Genomic DNA, 24,162 nt, shown 5'->3' with positions numbered 1-24,162 from the left:
CTTTTTATAACTACGTTAAATAAGCGGTAATTTTCTAGCAATATTTTCATGAAAAAATATGAAATATAATAATTGTGTGTGTATACGAATACTGATTTTTAAATAACTAATAGAAGACGCTATATAGTGTCTGTGAAGATAATGGTAGTTGCACCTTTTTCCGGTCATGTTCTGGTAGATAAAACACAGTTTGCATATACAAGCGTTAAAGCGTATATTCAACCTCACTAATTTAAATGTTTGCTGATTACAGTGTAATTAGTATTTAAAAAGCTAGTAACGACGTAATTATTTACCATTTTGTATATCAGCGATATCGCGACTCAATATCTGTACGCATTCGGTCTTATTTTACATATCAATGCATTTCATTAGATTTTTTTCATTCCTCGAGTATCCCTCGATAAATTTCAAATCGCGTGATTAAGAGGATCGCTGGACCGATAAATGATTAATCGCACGCGAACACGCGACTTTACGTGACTATTTCAACGCATCCGCTTTCGCGCGATCTCTTTCTCCTTTTCGTCGATTATGCACGCATCATTGTAAACAAATCTTAATAGCTTAATGTAAAAGGTACAGCAGAAAAAAAACAGCTTTCCACTTACCTACTAATGGGGATGTGCTTTCGAGTATCTCCGTTCACGCATTTCACTGCGGATCTGCATACTGCTGCCGAAGGCAGCGAGAAAGAAGAAAGAATAGAAGCTTTGTGGTCTCGTAAAATCAACCGCACGACCCGCACGCGCTTCCAACCATGGCAGTTAATAAGCAGCTTGCCAAACGACCTATTCCCTCATATGTCTTCATGCGATTACGCGTCGCCTGCAGTTATTTTTCAATGCAACGCGGTTACCGCAGCTTGTTACTTCAAATCTCTGTCAACCCGAAAAAAAAGCACTTCTTCTTTCTTGCTAAGAGCTCTCCACCTAACCGCTGGATTTGCCATACGCCGGCAAGAAGCTATTTGTCATTTTGAAACTTTTCAAATGCTTCAGACATTAAATGTGCGAGATGCAATAAGTATGAAAGTCACATATTTCAAGAAGAATCTTTGCAAGCGATTTTTTTAAACGAAAATTTTATCAAACGTACAACAATTGAATATTTCACTTTATATAAATCTGTTCACAATTAAATCTCAAATATCTGTTTTTTTTTTTAATTCTTGGTTTTTTAATTATATGGTAAATTTGAATTTATTTTTATAATGGATATTATGTTTTTATTATAATATAAAATATATGCATATATTATCAGAAAGCAAGATTTAATAGAACATTATTTTTGCAATTTCATCGTATCGCGAGCAAATTGTGCGCGTAATGCATGCAATTCGCCGGTAGTTTATTTATTTATCGTATTTTATCGTCAAGATACACGACTGTTCTAATTGAGATGTCACTCCAATGCCGGTAATCGAATCTGTTTTGCAAGAAACCTGAACCGCGGCATATCGTTGAATATACGAAAACTGTGTCGTGAATAAGAGCAGGGAAAGAAATAAATATTTAATGTCTAAACATACTTAAGACTTCTAAAGAATGACAAGTGTCGATTAGAAATTGTGGATAGAATATGATACTCGTTGCGTGCGATATCGGAGGCTGCAACGTGACGCTATTCTCGAAATGCATGTACGAAATTTACGATTAGTTAAACGAGATTTCTTTATAGTTCGCGCAAATGAGCCAAATTTATTAGGCGAACGCGTATCGCTCGCGTTGTGCGATCATAATTGGAGCATTACGTTATGTCGGAGCAATTTAAAGCGGCACCGCTTCTAAAAATATTGCGGAAATGGTCGACGTAGAGCGCATTAGCCGCGAGATAAAACGGGCGCGAGTTGATGAGAAAAAAATTCTCTCGAATAATGTGTTATATCTACTTAGAATATCAACATTTTAATTGCGCCTATAAACGTACCGATCATGCGAGCGGATCGGTTTTCACAGTAGCTCTCGCATTCAATACCTAATCTGCTGCCATCGTCGGCGTCCCGCGGCTTCGAGTTTTATTTTCAGCGCCTCCCGTGCACAAGCCAAGCAGAACGAACGAGTGCTTTCTAATTCGTAATATCGACTGCAATGCTAATGACTTACTCTCGCGCGCGACTATTGCACGATTAATGTTTCCGGAAGCAAACGAGATATCTAACGTAAGGATGACGAATTGTCCATGTCAAGACAATGAAAGCTACCTCGATATAAATGAAACAATAGGCTGACTACTGTCATATTTAATCGAACGAGGGACTTATGTGAAAAGAGGAGATCAAGCGCCTTTAACATAAAACTAGGAAGTAGACTTCTAAAGCATCTTGGAGTAAAAATGTGATAGAATTTTGCGAGCGACTGGTCAGCTGTTTTTTTAGAAGAGTCCGGTTACAAGCAAAGTTAGAATATATAAATTTTATCTTAAACTTTATGATTATCGTAGCTCTACTTATTGGTCTTTAAATCAGGGCAGATAAGATGATCACCTCGTAACAAGACGCGTCTATTGCGGAAAGTCTATAGAACCATTAGATTTAACAAACGCGAGACCGGAGGAACGGGTTCGCTTTTTGATACGCCTGAATTTTGCGGTCTACCAAGATACCATAATCATTCCCTTAGAGACTATTATGTATCCCGATGTATACTATTAGCGTCCAAATTTATCGCGCCGGTCTAACTGTACGCAATTATGTATTCGAGACGGAAAAACTCGCGCGACAAATCACTTCGGGAACGGCGATCGCCGTTGCATATGCATTCTATGCATTCGGTATTAGAGCGCTTTAACGAGTAATATCGTGTACGGTTTGTATCGCTCGAGACGTAGAGGATTAATCGCCCAACTCTCGTGGTGAGGCTTTCGTCGTGGGCGAAAGCACTTACTTGACAAATCGCACTGAAAACGATAACGATGGGGCGCGGATATCGTACGCGAAAATATACAATCTCGCAATGGGATGACGGTTATAATACCGCATATATTAACGCGCGAAAGAATGGTCTTTGAGCGGCGAACGAGTTCCGTTAATGTACGATATTTATTTATGATATCTCGTCGCGAGATTAATTGAACCGCGAGCAAAATCATTTGTATCGCGAGCGATCGAATTGGAAATGATAGCGTCGACGATACCAGTCATTTCGGATCGTCGTATTGGCTTTTACGGTTTGATTGAATTATTTACAATAGGTCGTGTTAGGATAGGCGATCGTCTCTACAGCTGGGCCACGCGTTCCCGCGCATTTTTCACGAACAATTAAACGATACTGCCGGCGAGCTCTTAGCGCAATTCAGTGGCAAATATCTCTGCGTAGCGTACATACGTTTCTCCGTATATATCCCATAAGTCTCCGTGCAACCCATGTTAACTTGGAGCCTCGGTTGACAGGACAGCCGCGATCCTGTTCCGATCCTGTTGCGACCCTGTTTCGCTATCTAACGTCGACTTGCTGATTGCGATTTATATAGACGTGAACCGTTTAAAGACCGTCCCTGTCGGCTAACTCCGTGACATCATATTACGCTACGTTCTTTAACATTAGAGCAGTATAATATAATATGCGAGAATTATCAGTTCGTTTTATCGGTTCATTTTCTCTTCTCGACTTTTCAATGATTCAAACTTTACTTCAACTACTAATATTATCAAAATGTCGACCAATTTTTTGCGCCGAATTTTTAATATTCCCATTTTATTGTTTTATCAAAATCACAATTTTCACCTCGAAGAGAGATTTATATTTCATTTATTTTATAACGCAATTTTAGTGGTTATATTTTACGATATCAAAGACGCAGTATCGCCAGGATTCCTTTCGACAGAACGATCGAAAGTGTCGCTCGTAAATGTATCTGCGTCTACTTGCATCGTCTCGAAAGCATCGATCGAGGACGTATAAAAGGCACCTTTAAAGAGGCGGTTGACACATGAACGTATCGAACGACGTAAGGAAGGAAATTAATCGCAGGGGCTCACCTGATGAAGCGCCGTGGGCGGATGATGGTCCTGCCTCGGCGTGACCGCGTCGGCGCCTATGCCGGAGTCGGGGCTGGGAAGATCAACGGTCAGGACTTTGCTGCTACTCGACGACGAGCGTATCGCGTGTGTCGTAGTATATGAGCTCGGTACAACCTCGTACCTCGTGTACGAAGCGGTCGTGGTAGACAGCGAGGAAGCGGAGCTGGACGAGGCGAGCGGCGGCAGCGCGTCGCCGGCGACGTAGACCGTCGTCGCCTCCTGATGGAGCCCGCCACCTCCGGCATTCGCCGTCGCATTCCCGGTCCCGGTCGCCGACGTGGACGTGTACGCGGTCGACTGTAGCCGCGGACTGCAGGACGTGTAGGGGTCGTAGGGGCTGCCGTACTGCTGCACCTGCACACACATACACACATGATTATGCGGTTACCTTTCCTCGGCATTGTTATCGACCTATCTCAAGCGAATCGCAATCCTGCGCGTTTTCCACGTCGCATTTACTCGTTCTCTTTTCGCGGCAAAAACACGATTCACGCCAAACACTTGGTAATCTTCGAGGCTCTTGCCACGCGCAGCAAGTGCAAATCTGAGAGATCTCAGTTATTTTCTCGAGTTATTTTGCGGTGTACTTGTTGCGTTGGGCTATACGTGACACAATGTTTGGACGATGATAGGGTATTATAACGTTCGCATAGAGATTGCAAATTTTTAAGCAATTTTATCATACGAAATGGTATTCGAAATTGAAGTGAAAATTGATTGTAAGAAAAAAAATTGATTGTAAATTGATTGAATTCGTGTAGAGATATCTATCATCAAGTTATTATCTAAAAAATTAAAATCTTGTAAAAAATATCAACGTGGAAAAAATCAGAGATAAATCGAATAAAGATGAATTATCGTCAATTCTGGAGAAACATGTGATTGCGTTCTCGGTGATGATCGTCCGAATCTTACCTGTAGCTGATGTTGATGATGGTGGTACATTCCCGGCGGTGTTGGGCTTTCCTGTTTGTGCCGTTTGCTCGATTGTTGGCCCGCGCGCGACGAGCTGAGGTCCTCTGGTTCCCTCTTGACCCCGGCGATGCCGGCGCTCGAGGCACCGTCGTGTCGCAGGGACTGCGGGCTCAGCGGAAGCGGAAGGCCACCCTGCAGGCTCTGACCGGGACTGTGGGACTGCTGGTTGTACTGATGGAGGAAGTGGTGTAGCTCCCCTCCTCCGGCGCCTTCGCCGCCTTCCATGCGATTCGTCGAGGCGGAACCGGAGCCAGGCGCCTCCTGCACCAGCAGCTTCTGGCCCATCACACCCCTTCAACAGTCCGTGGAGAATTGACCTTCAGTTATAGCTCCTTTACCGGGCACCAGAATCAGCATTGATCCGCGCCGCGCCATAAGAATGCATGACGAATTCGCGCTATGTATATCGAGATCGATACAGCGCGCCCATTCTCGCGCTGCCACCGATTGCCTTTTACGGGATCCACCATCTGCCATGAAAAAGATCGGATTCTTCGCGCTCATAGAGTATCGTCGAGAGTGGTGTAGAGAGAGGAGTCTAACACAATTGAATCTCCTTCAAAATTCTAATGGTGATTCCCTATTTCAAATATTAGACGAGATTAGTTATATATGTACAGTATATATTTTCTTTTTATTTTTTTTTTAATCTCCATCAATAAAGTATTATAAAATTTATAAGTATATAATGGAATACAATTTTGTGAAAATATTTGTGAAAAATTGGAAAAAATTGGAGGCACATGTCTGAATTTTATTAACACCCCATATATATGATTTTATATATGATTTTATTTTTTATAATTAAAGACAACTAATGTTATATTTAGATTCAGAGTGTTCATTGAAATGATAATTGAATTGCCTCAAAGAAGGACGAGAGACGGGCCGCGCTTTCTTTTCTCTTTCTCTACGCCTTGTCATCGAATGAAATTCAGTGAAGAAAGCCGGCGTTACATTTCCTCCATGCATCGCGCGCTGCATCTGCCGAATTCGGCAATAAAATTTTCGACGCGCGACGCGCGCAGAGTAACGCGATTCGCCGATCGACCGTATGGTAGAAGAATCGAGAGGATCGCGGTATTATGCGAAGTAGTTAACATGTTATATTTAGCATGATAATACGTATCCACAATACCGGGGACCCTTATAAACTGCCAACGCTCTCGGTGCATGCCATCCTTCCCTCGTTCTCTCTTTCTTTTTATCATCTCTTCGTCTTTTCCGACGAGGCGAAGGATCGCCCCTCGCCGTCTTTGCCGGCATGTCCTGGCAACCTTTGCCAGATTCTGCCTCTCTCTCTTTCTCTTTCCTTTTCTTTTTAACCCTAAAAAAGTATACACCCCTTCTTCTATTTCGCTCTATCCTTTCGCAACGTCGTGTCGCGGTGCCTACCCTACGGTCAGATGCTTCCGCACAATGACCTTTTTTTACACTTGATACCTGATCTCTCATCTACCGCTCTCTCCTTCTTTCCTTTTCTCTCGCGCTGCGTTTCTCTCGCTCATGTCTTTCTCGTCTATCTCGCAATACGACGAAAAGGGTGACGCCGAGAGGAAGAGACTATCGTCTCGCCCTCGGCACACTTGTGCACCCTGAAGAGGTGCGGATAGACCCCGGGACGGGGAAAAGACGGTGGGTAAACCCGGTTGCGGCCGAGCCCGCGTTCTCCCGACACAAGCAAAGAGAACGTGCTGTCATAACCCGAGGCCATAGCGGCGAGGCCTCATGAATTCGGCTTACGTGAAATGGATCCGCGATGCCTTTCGCGAGACCGTTTCCCGATAATGCGATGCTAATCCGAGAACGCGCGGTGCGAAACGAGATTCGCGTGCGCGTACCTTGGGAACTCGATATGATGCACCCCTGGAAATTTGGGATCGGTAGGTGTGAAGTATCGGATTGCGAACCGAGTGTGATTGGCGCTTTAAGCTCTCGGGAACGTCTCGATGGTTTTGTGTGGTTGTCATCAATACATCTCCATCCAAAACTCGACTAGATTTTTGCGACAAAAGTTTTCGTTGATTAAAAAAGTATTTTTTTTTAAATGTTTCTCGTTTCTCAAAAAATTTTAAAAGAAATATCACTTGTTTATATCTATTGTATTTACTCTTTTAAGTAAAATAATGTATTCATAATCATAAGCTCCGGAATGAATCTTACTGTCAGTATTGACGGAGTGTTGTTGAACAACGCGCGAGGTATTTTTTCGCGGCTTTCTAACCATCGGGGAGTTAAGTACCGAATATTAGTAGTCGTACAAAAAGAGGAGAAGAAAAAAAGCATACAAGTAGAGACGAAAGGAGTTTGACGTAAAATGAAAGAGAGGTCAACGCTCGCTTCGAGCCAGCTTCGTAGAGTTACCTATGTGTATGCAACCAGTTTCACGTACTGTCCAAGTATTCGCATTGTCGTGCGAAAAACCTCGAGAGAATGTCAATAAAAAAACTACTGCATGATGCATGAGCAAGTATTTATATGTATATAAAAGTCTGTTGAACCATAGAAAAGCGTGATAAATCTATGAATTATCGATATGTCGAGCCTTGAAAAACATTTAGAGACGTATTATATAACGATATAGTTTTTGGCGGAGAAAATACATCAACTTCACCGTGCACTTATATAATCTATGATTTCTGCAAAATCACACACTTATTCATACTTTCGTTCAAAAAAAAAGAAACTTGAAAGTTTCATAATTGCGTCGTTTTTAACATCCCGTCTCCGTTTCGAGAAAAATCAATCACCGCTTCTCGCGATGATTCGGCACACAAATTAACCGTTAGATATGCGTAGAATTTCGAATGAAACAAACGGTACAAGATGTTGCTGCCCGATGCCGACCTGGCATGGACCGTTTTTGTCGCCTCGCTTCTGCCGTTGACGGGAAACGCCGAGTCGTCCCCCGACGACAAACGGGGGAGGCCGCATTCTTTTTCCAAGCGCGTGGAAAATCTCGTCGATTACACCGGTATCCGCGGCGCGTAATCCCTCGATCTTCTCGGGGGTCAATAAGCGGCGCGCACGAATTCTCGTGCCCCGCGCATTCGCGCCGCAAACGAGTAAATTACGCCGCGTTATACGCAGCATTCCGCGCCGCGGAATTTTTCTTTCTTTCTTTTCCTCTAACCACGGAGAGAGGATTCCGCGTGCGCAGTAACTGCGCAACGCGCGCGCACTGTGCAGCATAAGAGGCAATTACGTGCTTACGGTGCAGCATTATCGACGACAAGGCACTCGAACCGGACGGCGGCCCGACACGTGAACCTGCAGGTCGCGCGGGGTCACCTCTGGGTCGCTCGTGCGTGTGTACGCGTACTCACGCACGCACAAGCCCTGTTGAGCAACCTGCGCGGGCGCCAGAACGCGGCTTGCGGTACCGCTTCAGGCTTCGGAACCGGAATCGGGCATTTCTCTAACCGGAAATCGGGCGTATCGTGACCTGTACTCTACCTACAGTAGTACGGATGACGCGGCCACGTGCGTGTGTGTGCGTGCGCGCGCGTGCGACCGACCTATCTGTATGTGGCACGAGACGAAACCCGAAAGACAGGTCCGGCAAAGTGGCGCTCTACCGACTTGTTTCTCTCGGGTCACTCCTTTGATTATCATTGTCAGTCTGCTCTTTTTCCACATCTCGCGCAGGTCTATACGGACTTCTTGCCTTTACAAGCGCACGTATGCACGCACGTCGGCACCTGTGCTTATAGCACGTGCCGTCGAGTCGCGGCAATGTCAATGTATGCATACATATGTATCGTATATACGGACAGAGAGGAATGAATTTAGATGCGCGCGGCGAGGCCAACGACGTCTAGCACTTCTCACGATGATACGGGCGGCTTTCCTAGTGCTTTACTTCCTAGGAGTATCGCGCATAGTTCCCAGAATACGTTACTGTCGGCGGCTTTCGGGAATTATGAAACGTCTCTTGACCCCGGTCTCAATGTCTCGTGATTTCAGCTATGTTGTTGTGAAAGTACTGCCGTTTGTATTTTTCCTAACTAGCAGAAGTGCCGTTCGAAATTTTATTAATATTGCGTAGAAAAAGAATATGTATGTAATAAGAATATATATAAAACATTTTTTGACCATTTTCTCTCGTCTCGAAGAAAGAAAATGAAACTGACGAAATAGAAAAGTTTAATTAATTAATAAGATTTAACGGAAACCGAATATAAAATAAAAATATATTTTTGCAAGATTTTCAAAATTGGACTCGCATTGTTTTTAAGAGAGACCAACAAGTCAAAGGTTTCTGCAGAAATCATATATAATCGTGAATATTACGATGCAGATTTTGCTTCGACCAAGATTATACCGATGAGTGGTCTATCAAATGTTTATGATAATCTTATACCGCGAAGGTGCGATTTTCCCTCTCGTACATATCCACAATTTACGATATTCGATGTCGAGAGTGCTTGTACATCGCAAACTCGAAATGTCACGTGAAACTCGACACTGCGATGTGTTAGATACCTCTTGAGGTCGAATCCTCGACTTTTGTTAGGTTCATCGCGGTCGTCGATGGAACAGCTAAGAACTCGCTCTGATTCTCAGACCTTCGTGTGTCCTCGAATTCATCCACATCTTCCTGTTTTGCTAATGAGACGTTACGCGATCCGGTTTTCGGACCACGCGATCCGGTTCTCGTTCGTTCGAGCAGCGTGAATCAACCCCTGCGAAAACGTGTCCGTTTAATGCTCTTTGGCTTCGTTACGATTGAGATCGTTGGCACGAGAGGAGGAAGTGCCGGATTCAAAATGTCTTTTGTGACCCGGCGAGATCCAGGATCCTACGTTCCCGCGGTCGCAAGACCGATGATTCTAGGCGGGAAACCCGTAAGGTGATACAAAACATACGGCGGCGTTTCTAATCGTAAATTCGAGCTAACGAGATAATATCGCCGCAAGCTAACTGTCTTGATCGAGCGATCCAGTTCTTGCCTGGTAATCGAGACCTCATAGTTGCAACAGTGTTGTCGACAGCTCAACATCACGACGTGCGTAATTGGTGCGACTATTCGCTTTCTTTCCGTTCCTCAACGTTACTCTCATGAGAAATTAAATACGCAGAGGGAATAAAAATAACTTTGTAATACGCAATTTAATCAAAGAAAAACTCCCGTCACCCCCTTTTATGAAAAATCTAAAGTCGATTTTATCGTGACAAAAATTTCCAATTATTATTATACACATTTATTATTAAGAATCATAAAAGTTAAGCTTGAAATTCCCGTATCTGCATAAATTTAATTACTTGGATTATTTATACTATTAGGCTTTACCTCATAATCTTTTAATTATCAATATTATGACTGCTTCTTATTTAATTTTTGTTACATTTTATCTCAATACTTTGGAAGGACTTAATTCATACCTGTGGTTGCACAGACACGTCCAATGGTTTGGTACGCTCTGTGTATATATGTAATGTTTATGTTTTATTCTTATAGCTCATATCTCTCGTAACGCGGCCCTTAGCACGCGACTCGCTCCGCGTGTGATTTCCGCAATCGCGGAAAGATCCGGTGCTACTGGAGAACGCACAGATGAAATCCCACGAAACGAGGGCGTTGCCGCTTGCGTATCATGTGCCCGCGTGTGCTCCCCGCAATTATGTTCCTCTATAATCGTAAATTTAAATAAACGAGAACGCGTTCGCGCGACGCTACGTGTCGAGCATAAAGCAGCGGTGGCGAGAAAACGGGCCATGACACTCGTCGTCCTACGTTTCTGGTTCTGGTTCCGGCCTGCTGCCTGGTTCGCGTTTCGCCATTTTACGACGTGACACACGGGACCCCCCCTCGTTCCCTGACTCGTCAGTCAGGTCAGAGGCCATCGCGGTAGTGGCCGCGATTCATCGTAGTGGTGACTCTTAAAGCAGATTGCCGCGTAACGATAACCGGGAGAAATAAAACGCGTATAATAAGAATACTAGCGACAACTCGTATTCGTCGTTTGGTCAGTTGTCGAGATCGCAAAGGTCCTCGATCTCGATTCCATTACGTATAGGAGAAGGGAGGCGTTATAAGGAAGCGACAGAGAACGAACTGAATCTATATCGATAGTGATTGCATAATTAGAAAGGACCTCGCGGAATCCTTATGGAAAATGGCTTTCGGTCAAATGTTTCGAAACTTTGCAAAAAGATGGTTCTCAACATGTAGATTAAAAGTGTCCATGGGCATAAAGCTCTAAAAATTCGAGATTTTCAGCTACAGCCATCCAAAGTGGTAGATTTTTGAAGGAGTTTGAACCAATAAGGTTGATTTTTGGGCCAGAGCTTCGCACTTTTTTGATTGCATATTTGTATAGTTGCGGTCGAGAGCTGTCCAAAACACCCTATGAAAAGCTTTTTACGTTGGGGAAAGTGAAAGTTATAAGTCCTCAAAATTTAAGAAACATAGGCATGTAGGAAGCATGAGAATTATCAAGACTATCTGATTTATAATTTTTTGTGCTAAGTAGACTGCCTTAATTAACTGCCACAATTGTGTGTATGTGTGTGACAGATTGAAAATATATACATGTATTTGTTATTTTATCCTCCTCTTTTTAAATACAGGCTTGGAACTGTCAATGGCAGAGTTACTTTTTTTGTTTTTTTTTGCTTTTTTGCTTTTTTTGTTTCTACAAAACTTTTGTATTTACTACTTTTTTGTAAAACCTCACCCAACTAAGATAAGCTGCCATTGCCGAACTTCGGAATATGCTGCAGAAATTCAAAAATCTACCACTTTGGATGGCTGTAGCTGAAAATCTCGAATTTTTAGAGCTTCATGCCCATGAACACTTTTAATCTACATGTTGAGAACTATCTTTTTGCAAAGTTTCGAAACATTTGACCGAAAGCCATTTTCCATAAGGATTCCGCGGGGTCCTTTAATTAGCAATTATAAATTCACCGGTTTTTTTACTCAGACTTACTCAGATATTATTTCATAAGGACGGCCATTCGGATAATCTTTTGACATTATTACATTATCACGATGTATTATTTCTCCCGTCATTTTTCTTAAGAAAAGCAATATTTTTCCTATTATAAATGATCACTTTTTTCAACTTGTTTTTAGATGGAGTTTAATTAAGTTACTTGATTCTCCAACATGCGTTTGAAAACAACAATAAAACAATCGCGGGTAGACGACAAAGAACAATCTTCTTCGCGGTGCGTGTTTACGTCGGCTACCTGTCTAATCCCGAGACAAGTCAGTCGACCGAGTATGCACCCTCGTGGCAAGAGCGTAAAGGCCATTGCCGTCTCGTTCCTAAGTAGATCTTGGCGTGACGATAGCCAGGAAATGTAATAAGAAGTTGTAGCGTACCGACGCTCATTGCCGAGTTCGTTCTCGAGTCCCTTAAAGAGCAAGACTTCATTATGTTTCACGCCGCTTCATTGCACGTACGAAAAGACGGTCGTTAAAGAAAGCTTCCGACTATTACGACCGCCGCACGTATTATTTGTAATACGGCATGTATGAAGGATGCAAAAGCGTGGCTAACACCATATTTACTCGGCCCCGTATATCTTACTTTTCTCGAGATATCTCAGATCGAACGAAAATTTATCTCTCGCTTCACAAAGACGAAGGTTCGCAATATTCTATCCTCGATTTTATATAACGTACGATCTCGCTTTGACGCTTTTAAATAATCACCACCTGTGTTTATCTCGGCAATTAAGAAGCCGCTCTTAGTCTCGGATGCTAAAACATTTATGCGTATCCTCGCCGCGAGGGAAGCATTAATCATATTGACGTTATTCATATGCGTCCCAAGGCCGTGTGAATTTAATATGAATTAATTAGAAATTTGTTATCTCTCCAGGGGGGGAATTTCACTTTCAAACTCGGAGCGTAATCACCGCCGTCTGCGGAAACAGGCGTCGTGAGATGGAAACTACATTGCGGTAGTGAGTAAAGATTGGTTCCCTTCCATTTCTCCTTTACGTTATATATATCTGTGTCACTATAAAACCTCTGATGTAATAATATACTATCGCGTGTCGGGAAAAGAAAGGACTGACAAAAATATTCCACCCGAGTTATTCAACCAGAAACGCAAAAAATGCCATCGAATATAGTAATATTATTGCTTGCATGGATAAACGTGGTATACATTTGATTGCATCAATAGTAAAATTTAAAAATTTTTTATTAATAGCATGAAAAAATGCTCTCATGATTAGAACGCGTAATGCACAGTTGTCACAATTAACATTTCAGATGTGAGAATCATAATTTGCATTCATTGCGAAACACGGCCGGTTTTCTCGGAACATCGCATGACCGGCGATGAAGCAATCGATCGCGATCGAACGAAAAAGATTCTCGTGCACCTGACTGTTTCAAGTGACAATTACTATAATTTGGAAGAATACTTCCTGTCGACTTACAGTACATGCAATTGCGATGATTGGTTCTGTATGGTGTATTACCGTCATCGCGGCAATATGCTCGATAAATATAATAACAATTTGTACGGAATATTCGATTTAAGATATTATACATATATATTGCTTTTCTCATTTATTATTAAATATTATTATAAATATTATAATTCATAGTGGTTCTCGACAATCACATTGTCTGTCAAAATAGGCATGATGACGCATAATGTTTTATTATGCAATATCAAAATTTAAATATGTAATATCTCAATATGATAAAAGAATTGTATCTATCATTAAAAAAAGTAAACATGGTGATAAATAAAATTTAATAAAAATGAATATTAGAACATTCAATTTATATTAAAACTTATCAAGAAATCTTAGCGTTTCTTACTTGCTGAGATGTTTAAATAAAATTAACGTTTATATATAAAACGCACTTGAGAAAAGAAATATATTCGGCCTTTTATATTTCAAATAAATTAAAATCCGACGAGAGAAAGAGAGAGAAGAGAGGGAGAAATATCAGAGAGCGCAAGTGTTTGTACTTTCCGCCAGCGGCGCGTCTACGTCTCTCCATCAAGTACTTTTTCGCGTTTCAATTGCCATCATCGTCTACCTCCGAGAAGCGTCTTCATCCGCTAATTGAATCAATGTTGCCGGACGAGCGCTATGCGCTCGGGTATCCTCTCATTTCCCGCTTATCCCGCGGCTTTTCATCGCGGCTGTTCTCCGCGTTTGGAAGGCGGATATCGCGGTTGTCGTTTATGCCCGACGGGCGTTAAGATTAAGGCAGCGATCTCGCCAAGTGCCCGGGAGGCCGTCTCTTACGACGGCGGCTTGCTGTGAAACCGTACGCCGATTCTCGATGACGCTTTGCGCCATCATTCTACAACCCCGTGGCGAACCATAAGCGACCGCCGGACTCCGTAAGAATCGCGGCGAGATATCCGCCTCCTCCGCAGACACGGCTCTGTACATTGAACGAGATCTCAAGGGTTGAGTCTATCTCGAAGATCGCGATAAGGGACATTCTTTTAGAGAAACAAGTTTTAACATTCCTGCGTTTGGGCATCGATCTGACGATACAGATTGCAGACTGAAAATATGTCGGGGAAAAGAAAGTCTTACTAAAGAAATGAGAACTTTTTACAATGAGGTTTGTTTCATGGCAAATGCGGTCCTGTCTCTGTGGATTGAACGGCGTTAAAAATACACGGATACTTAATGATATTCTTATGCGTTTAATATAGTTAATTGAACAGAGTTTCGCGAGATATTTGGCTTCGCAGCAGGTCTATTATTCGAATTACATGACTGCCTCTCGACTGAATGCTGCGAATTCCGTACATTTTTCTGGACCTCATGGAAAGGATAATATTATTATTGGTGGATATAAACGTAAAAGGCCTTGCATTGTTATTCGTGTATCGAAAGAACAAAAATATAATAAAATTCTAGAATTAATATCATAAAGATTTAACAAAATCTTGTGCGAGCTTGTGAGATTCGCTAGTTTCAAAACTTTTTTATTCTTTCAATTGCAAGTATGTGAAATAATCGTTAATCTTTCCAATTTAATTAGGCGCGCGTTTGGCTAAAGTTTTGGTTTTTAGAAACTCGTCTAACTTGTTCTAAAGTTACCATCATATAAGTCTATACATATAATTACAAAACTTTTCGATTTGCGGTAATCGCAGTAAATAAAAGTCTATCTAATTTAAAATGAACTCCGAGAAAAGCTATAAAACGAAACCCTTATCGCTCGCTAAGCTTTCACTATGTGACAAACACGTCTTAAATCCCGATTAGGAGAGTCATGAGAAAATTGCAGCGCATTACAACGGCAATGGAAAACGCATCGATGCATATTATTATGATCGTATCTATGTAACTGCGAAAACATGCAAACGTTTGCACGCGGATTCGTTCTGTATTGTCCCGTCGAGATACATTTCCTCCGAATCGTGCTCGTGTTTGTTTTTTTCCTATTTTCGCGGTTGCGATCAGAGAAGCGCTTGATCCCTTCAGCGAGTGCGACACAATGAAATTGGATTAAAGTTGTGCCCTTGGTAGTCTTCTCGTTCTCTCTCCTCGCAGCCGCGACAGCCGAGAGCGAGAGAGGAGTTTTAACGATCTACCGCCGTACAAATTGTCGAGATGCTATCATCTCTCAGCGGGAAGAGAGAACGGGAGTAGGAGATGCAGATAGAGAAAGAGAAAGAGAGACGCAGATAAAGGGAGAAGGAAGGCAGAGCAGAGAAGCAGGCAGGGAGAGAGGAGAAGATGCGAGGGAAGATTAGGGCGGCATCTCCCCATGGCGAGGTCGGTAACAGAAACTGCTGTTGGTGATGTTCCTGATGCCGCGCTGCAGTTGCTGCCGCCGCATTTCGCTGCACTACCTCTCCTCCCGGCTACCCTCGTATCTGACACGATTCGTACGTTGAGGATTCTCAACAGTAAATTACAAAATATGCTAAGCGGCCGATATAAATCAAAAGTGGGGCCCGCGCGCGTCCGTAGATCCCCGAGGGGTGAGAGAGTCCTTTACCCGTTGTCTCCGTCTCCTGGATTCTACGGCGCAAGGGGTAAGGGATTCCTCCGCGTTCTCCATAGCCAACCAGGCCCAAAATATAAGGAGAGAGACCCCCATCACGAATCGGGAACGAGGGAGAAAGGCTCTTTCTCTCCTTCTCGTGCGGCGCGGTGGTGCAGTTTGCAAACCGAGCAAATGGACCGGAAGACTCGAACGCGAGATATAAATAGGCCCGACTGGAGAGCAATATATCTACCCAACTAAACTCCGCTAAATTGCTTCGGCGTAATGCAAAAGAGAGCGATATAGAATCGCGGTTCCGCGCGAGCGAAGAGACAGAGAGAGAATGAAAAGCCCCATTTATCGATGGCACGCTGCGCACTCATTTAAGCACGAGAGATTTATGGAATATCGATAAACTCCTAAAGAATTGTGATTACTGTTCCTTCGAACTATAAGTATAGGCCGCGTAAATGGGCCGTGCACGATCCGTCTCACTTTCTGCCGCGTCTTCTTGCGGCGTTAACGATTTTATAATTTGCATTGGCATACATCACGTTAAAAAAAATATCTAATTAACTCTTCTGGCTTTATTCGGCGTGGATTTTTTCTATTCCATATTTTATGCTGAGAGAAAATAACATAAGCGTATTGCGTCAGTGTTAAAATGATGCATGTTCCTTTCTACATTTGTTTCACTATTAAGATAACGAAAATATACATCTGCGCTTGGTGGAATACGAATTATCTAATTAACGCGTCAAACGTCTCTCGGTGCCGACTGATTTTACACGCGATTGTCCCGCGTAATCAGCCCCCGGTAACGAATTACGCTCACCGCGAGCACTCAATTACGCGGTCGAGACTATTAATCGAGATACGGCGAAACACGAATAGCTAATAACGCGCGCCCGACGAGCCGCGCCGAGTGTTCGCTACATCGGGACACGGGACTCTATCTGCGGATCTACGCTAATCGAGTCCTCTGGATGCACCCGCTGTACATAGTCGTCACGCACACGCACGTGTTTATGGATGAGCCACGTATGAGCGGCCACGTGCAAGCGCGCTTTTAAATTAAGTGCATCGAGCGAAGAAGAACCGCGTGCGAGTGCATAAAATTACGTGCGTTACATGCGAGAACGCTGCGAGAGATGCTTTTACACGATTACTGCCAAGGCCACCAATTTTCAAAGGCTCCGCGAATAATAATATAATTTTCTCCATATGTATTTCTTTTGTATATGAATTATATTTTTTATATGTACATAATTGTGTAATAATTCTCTAGTCATGATATAAGAAAGTTACAAGCTGGAATACACAAAGAGAGGTAATCATAATACTTAAAAATTATTTATAAATCACAAATAATTCTGCAGTAATGCAGAATCATTTTAAGATTTTAAAATTTTGTAGAAAATTGTTTTATTGCAAAAGATCAAAATTATATATTATAACGTTGCAATTCTTCTCTATTATATTGATTTGAAATATTTGTATGCATAAAAATAAAACATCATTTTTAATTTAATTTAAAGCTATTTTTCGGCGAATAAATTTTGTCCGGAAAAGTCAATTTGTTCAGTCAATCTTAATGCGGATCTCGAGAACGAATATTCTTGAATTATTTAAATGCACGAGGAGAGGCGAGCGAAATCTTCCTGCATTTGTAGGAGCATGATTATATTCCGTGGCTAGAGCCGTGGAAAATCGCGATTTTTTTCCTTGCCTCGCGTATGATTACGAAGCTTACACGCGCGGATGAGAATCTAAAATAGTGAGATAGAGCGAAGCATACGCGAAGTTACGAAGCAGAAGAGTGTGTTGCGTAAAGCGTGCATAATAATGGCCGTTGTCTTCAGCTTATTTTTGCTCAAGATTAATTTACATTTTCAAGCTTTGCTTTTTAAGCGTTTGATGAGAAATAAAAAAGATACATCTTCCCACCTTCATGAACGATTAAAAAAGCAATAATAATTTTAAACTAAATGTAACAAGAGAAACAAAGACACGAGATGATATTATTAAGATCTAAGATTGTCTCTTAGATCTTTTTCCGGTTCACGGATCGGTCACGGATCGGTCACGGATCACGCTAAAATTCGTAAAATATAGAATCAGTACTCACGTGGACCAGAGCTCGTGCGTGGGCGGCAACTTGACATCCGCAGTCGTTTTCTCGGGCAGTTTGTAATACTCGTAGACGTAGGACGCGCCAGGGTCATCGCCGTGGCTGGCTACCGCCGACACCTGATGCTGCTGCTGGAGATTTAGCATGGCAGCGGTCGCTACCGAGAGCGGGTGCTCGCAGTAGGCGCGCCAGTCGCCCTCCATACCCTGCACCTGCACCTGCACCGCGACTCTTTTGTGCACTTCCGGATCGGCGTCTTCGGCACCGCTCTGCAGGGACTGTGCCGCTGCCTGAGCCGCCGCCTCCTCCGCTCCCAATTCCTCCTCTTCTTCCGGTTCACGCTGTCCGGATACGTAGTCCTGCTGCTGCTGCGCGTCGTCGCTGACGACGGTGCCGTTTGTATCCTCCTCGCTGCGACTGCGTCGTCTGTAATCGAGCAAAACAACCTATTTAATTGTTGAAAACATAAGGGCAATTTGCGGATAATAACGGACGGATATCCTTGAGTGAGATACTATTTCAGTAAATATAAACATTACCTCCCATTCACAAGTATATTGAGATGGATAGTACTACTGGATATAAAATATAATCATATATCAGTTAGCTCTAGGAAATGTATATAAAGAATATAATTATATAGATTTTTTCGTAAAAATATTATTTTAGAAATCATGATTGCAGTGAATCATCTGATGGCGATATTTTATAAGTCCAGCGGGAAAATATATTGCGGTCGACAATACTCATCGAGGAGTCAACTTTTGCTAGATGTGACGATCATAAGCGACACTACGTGAAAAAACTAAAAAAAATTTTTCTCGAGGTAAAGACTGCAATAATGAATGCGCCGCAGGATAACAGTTAGAAATAAGCGAGCCCGGTAGAATGTAATAAATTACAACGGACCCATCGAATTTATCAATTAACGATAATCGCGGCGCATAATGATTCCTCAATTTAGCAATGACCACCAGCGGTGAAAACGCGTCGTGTGCGACGCATGGTTGTGCCGATAATTTATCGCTTACATCGCGATACCTAATCGCGCTATGCGAGCTTGAAAGAGAAAGAGAGAGAAAATACGTACGACAAGCTTTCGACTCCGTACTTAGCCACCTGGATATTTGTCACTGGTCGTTACTTTCCGAAGTAATACCTTCCGGCTGCGTACCCAAAACGTTGAGATTTATGGGAGTGCGCAAGACGGGAACGATTTTGCAAAAAAATATCCGACGATGTGATGTTTCTTAGAGTATTTTAATAAATAAATAAATTTGAGTCACATTTTGAAAAATTAGAAAACTTTTTGTTTTTCGCGCCAGTGACGAGTAATTAAAAATAATTGATTCGCATAAATAAGAAATTTTTATATATATTTATTTCATTTCATTTTAATATATATTGTAAAAAAATATATAAAATTATATAAATAATATAAGTGTAAAATTAAATACTATAAATAGGACTATAAATAATGAAAAAAAATGTTATACATTATTTATTGTATAACTTTACATTTATTGATGTATTTTTCAAATCAACTGAGATAATTTTATTCATCATAGTTTTTATTTCGAGGTCTACATCTTTTGACACTTAGACCTTTCTCGCAGTACGCATATCACCTGTTTCTCCGTGCGACGGGGGATAAACTTAATCGCGAATCGGGAAAGAAATCTCGCGCGTTGCCACCGCGGGTCGGAGCAGATGACGACAAGACGGGCGACGAAGAACGAGGAGGGAGGGTTACGTCGTAAATACGTATACACGCATGAAGATTAATTATTATAAACCCCTGTCTGTTGCCTGCAGTCATCAATTTATACTCCTCTCTCTCGTGCATCCCAATTCCAATCCCGATCCCGATCCCGTGAGTCGCACTACGGAATAAAGGCTCATCCTCTCTAATTTATGCATGTCGAATCAATCTCCCTCCTTCTACCCTTCTTTCCTCCGTCTCTCTCTTTCTCTCTTTCTTTCTCCCTCGTGCTACCTACGTCTTTTACTTCTTCTACGATCTTCCTCACGCACCTGGACAACCGTCGCCCCTGAGAGAGAAGGACCAGCCACCCCGATAATGAGGGCCCGAGTTATCCTGTGCAAATATTTTCCTCGACGGCTGTTTGTACAGGCACGAACGGGCCCGGAGATCCGATCATTGAACGCGCGCATCGCGAACATGCATACATATATATATGTAAGTTTTTGTGCAAAGAAATCTCGAGCGCGCGAGTGTGGTAGTCGATTCCGTAGCTGCGATTCTGCATAATACCTACTCGTCCAGACAATGAATTTATGCGTGATCATCCGGGCGAAAACTTCATTCCGAACGAAATGCAAACATAGATTTCACGGCGATGAAATACCGCGCCGCGAACGCGATGCTATTCCTCTTGTCTGTGCAATCTTCATTCTGTCCGCTATCATCCTACGTTTCACTTGAGAATTTTCTCTCCGCTACATTAATAGTATTCGTTGATCATGTGCGCGGCGTGAAACTATTCTTCGAGAACATTTCTCACCGTCACTCGATCAAATTTTATGGCTCGGCATTAGTAGTAAATTCTTACGTTTACGAACTTATACGTGGAGTATTAATTACAATCACATATCTTCGAGTCACAGACTCAAATAAATTTTAGTCTCCTAGAGTAATAGCTAATGATCGAAATCGTTGTAATTTCAATAAGTTACTTTTTGATGTAAATACGGAAAAATATATTTCTTACGTTTCTTATCAAATAAATATTAAAATCATTATTGTCATTAAATTTAAACTCACCAAAATTACAACGATTTCCTCTCATTTGCCATAATTTTATTTTGTAATGTCACGTTTACATGTATTTATCTGCGTTTATTTCTGAGATTCGATATAAATCTTGCTATTTTGTTTTTCTTTCTACTATATTCTTGCTTGAGGAATTTAATCCCAAGTGTCTGATAAATGCAGCTTTAATAATAATAACTTATGGTACACAGCATAATTGATAACCGACGTGTATGCAATGCCACAAATAATCGGGCAAAATACTCGACACAAGATCGATCCCTTATTAAGGTATTTCAAGCGAATCCGACATAATAATGCACGAGGCCCTATAATTTTATCTCGCGGGAGCCTTTGGAGACGCGCAAGAAAAAGCTTTCGCCGATGGGCTCTGCGTTCCTCGCTGTTCGAGAAAAAGCGAGATTCCGCGTACAACGCGACGTGAAAAAGCTCTGAATCGAGATAGATGCTCGTACATTGATGACCGAATTTTGGAATAATGAGAGCACGTATCGCGTTGCATTGCGTGCCGCTTGTGAACGTGACTGGTATATCTCTTAGACAGGTAACACGAGAAAAAGATTAAAAGGGAATGAGCGAAAGATCATAAGACGAAAGAGCAAGAGAGAGATAGAGAGAAAGGGAAATGAAAAAAGGAGAAAAAAAGGGAGAGAGAGAACGAACATACGTCGTTCGACGAGGATACAATCTAAGGATACTTCGCGTATATGCTAGGCTGGTAGATACATATGTAAATTGCGAGTACCCCTATTACAGGAGAGAGAACTTCACCTGCGCATCCGGTTTTCGCGTGTGCTTTGATTTCGTCCCCGTACGTCACGTCCTTCTTCCCGTCCATTTTTTTGCTCGTATCGCGCGCATACCACTTTTCTATAACGTTAAATCATAGCCGATTTCATTAAAATCCCCGGGATGAGTAATTGCTGGTGTATCGGGTGCGGCTACCGCCACGAAGAACATGTCCGTGTTTAGTCGGCGATATATCTTGGAAATTAAGGTTTGTGTCCCGATCGATATCGCGCTGTTGCATCTTAAATATTGCGTAATTTCGACGATGTCGATGATTTCGAGACTGATCTTTGATGTCGTTTTATCTTCAACGATGTAATATAGCCTCATAGTAATTATATCGCAGCTGTTGAGAAAGACTATAATTTGTCATAACTCATTAAATACTACTTGTTTGATACGTCTGGAAATGAAGTAGGCAAATATAATCTCTCTAGAATTAAATCGAGAATCAGAGCTTTGCCGTATTGAGAAAAAGTCAATTTTTTTAAATTCATTAAAGTCCCTGAGATACCTTTGACAGTTTTTGTACATGCGTTCTTGCGTATTCAGAATAACATAGTTATATTCAGCGAATAAATGATGCAAAGAATCTCTTTTACGATGGTTACGATGGTTCGTTCGCATTATGATAGGTAAAACTTTATTGCAGCAATATATAAGGCGTACAACGAAAGAGACACGGGGATTATCCTCGACGAAATCACATCGATTTCTTCCCGTCAGTTGTAACTAATAGAAAAGACTATCAGCAATATCAGCCGATATCTTCTGAGTATAATCTTGGGGATATAAGTCCATTCACATGTCTTATTATTAAGTTTATCTATGATATCTTCTTGACATTTCGAGATCACTAACATATGATTGATATTATTATAATATACCTCAAGATTTTAAATGTTGTAGGGACAGAGAGAAACACAAATATGTATAGTGTAGATAATAGTATTATAAATTAACATTGTTTTGTTTAAGAATTCAAACCAGAGATTAACATTTCTGAATAATTAATCTGAGTAATTAAATTATTATTATTTCTTTTTTTTAAATTCTCGCGATGACGTAAGCTTCAGCAATAAAAACTTGTTTATTACATACATTATACAATTTTATAATTCTATATTATATACATAAATAAAATTATTTTATTTTACACACATAAAATATTGTGACAATTTTATAGTCTTGTCATTTAAAAAAATAGTTATCAACAACAAACAATATTAACATAATTTTACATAAACATGTTTTGTATGCTACACGATGCTACACGATATTTGTGTATCTCTCGTATATGTATAACCAACGTATATGTATATTTCCTAAAAAAAAATATGAATCCGTTATTCATGCTATACGCATCGGCATTTTCGATTGAATGGAAATCTGTTCAATCAGATTCGTGCCGTTATTAGGATCATTCATCTTGAATAGTGGTGATCGTGTACTCTCTGACAGTTCGTCCATAAACACAGGAACGTAGGGACTCCCTTTATACGTGTCTTTTGAACGCACTTCATATGATCGTCGGACGGTAGAATGCATTACGATGCGCTGGCATGACATGACTCGCAGTCATGCACCTACCTCAATACGCAAATGATGCAGGTAGAGGAAACGCATCGAAGTAAAGTTCGGCCGAGATAAAGGCGGTTCTCGACGGCAAGATCAGAAAAAGAGCGAAGAAGAGGAGAGATAACACGGTGCGCATGTCGGATTATTAGTATTCCACAAGAGTGTTGTCCACGCGACCCGAGAACCCACCCCATGTTACTCCCTCGTGTGCATTTCAATAAAGCCGCCTTCGCTCTGACCGCATGTCTTTGACCGAATGACACAAACTTTAGTCGTCAACATCGTACTTTGTCGACATGTCTGAAATGCGCGATCACATTCAATCAGCATATAAAAGAGCCTGAAAAGAACTGAGTGAACTTTTTTGTCGTAGTCGACAAACGACGTTTAATTTTAACGGATTAAAAAATAAGAATTTTTTTACAATAAATCTGAAAATATCACGCATAATCTGTATGTATGCGATGAAGTAGCCATGGAAAATTCCTCGGGCGAGGCAGAATATTTCTGTAAAAATAGACTCCCGGCGCATCTAATTTGATAAGCATCGACGTATAATATCATCTTCGCTCGATCACACGTCCACGTCGTTTTACTCGACCGGCATGACATGCGGTATGCATACTAAGGTTCACGTATGAAATTTATGTCTCTAGTCATGAAAGTAACTCGGATAAATCTGACAGTTAATCGATTTCTCGGAAAATTTTCGAGACATGAAGATAAACCGGTAATAACGCATTACATTTTGTAGCGTACGGTTATCCGTGAGGTAAAATAACGAGTGGTGTTATCAGTTCTGACATTTCGAGCTACGCAAAAGAAAAAGGGCAAATGCACCGTGATATCTTAGTGTCGAGCACTCTACGTAATCCTTTTTAAATGCAGCTAAGTAGATTCAGTTGCATTAGTTAAAAACTATGCAAATATTCGAG

The 24,162-nt window shown here is 41.6% G+C and overlaps 1 protein-coding gene across 5 annotated transcripts in view; it reads right to left on the bottom strand.

Moving 5' to 3' along the window:
• Positions 1–24,162, bottom strand: part of Grh (grainy head) — a 103,966-nt gene that overhangs the window by 13,419 nt on the left and 66,385 nt on the right. For all 5 annotated transcript variants that reach the window (XM_083108664.1, XM_083108663.1, XM_083108662.1 and 2 more), the window contains 3 exons: positions 18,064–18,492; positions 4,937–5,288; positions 3,980–4,375 (listed from right to left, as the gene is read on the bottom strand). In XM_083108664.1, the coding sequence (XP_082964790.1) occupies positions 3,980–4,375; positions 4,937–5,288; positions 18,064–18,492 (1,177 nt within the window). The remainder of the gene's footprint in view (positions 1–3,979; positions 4,376–4,936; positions 5,289–18,063; positions 18,493–24,162) is intronic.

Source organism: Camponotus vicinus, unplaced genomic scaffold (assembly GCF_025532165.1).
Source record: "Camponotus vicinus isolate PSW18456_S1 unplaced genomic scaffold, iyCamVici1.0 SCAF_9, whole genome shotgun sequence".
NCBI lineage: Eukaryota > Metazoa > Arthropoda > Insecta > Hymenoptera > Formicidae > Camponotus > Camponotus vicinus.
Note: the sequence above shows the minus strand (reverse complement) of the source record. Positions and strands in the feature narration are given on the sequence as shown.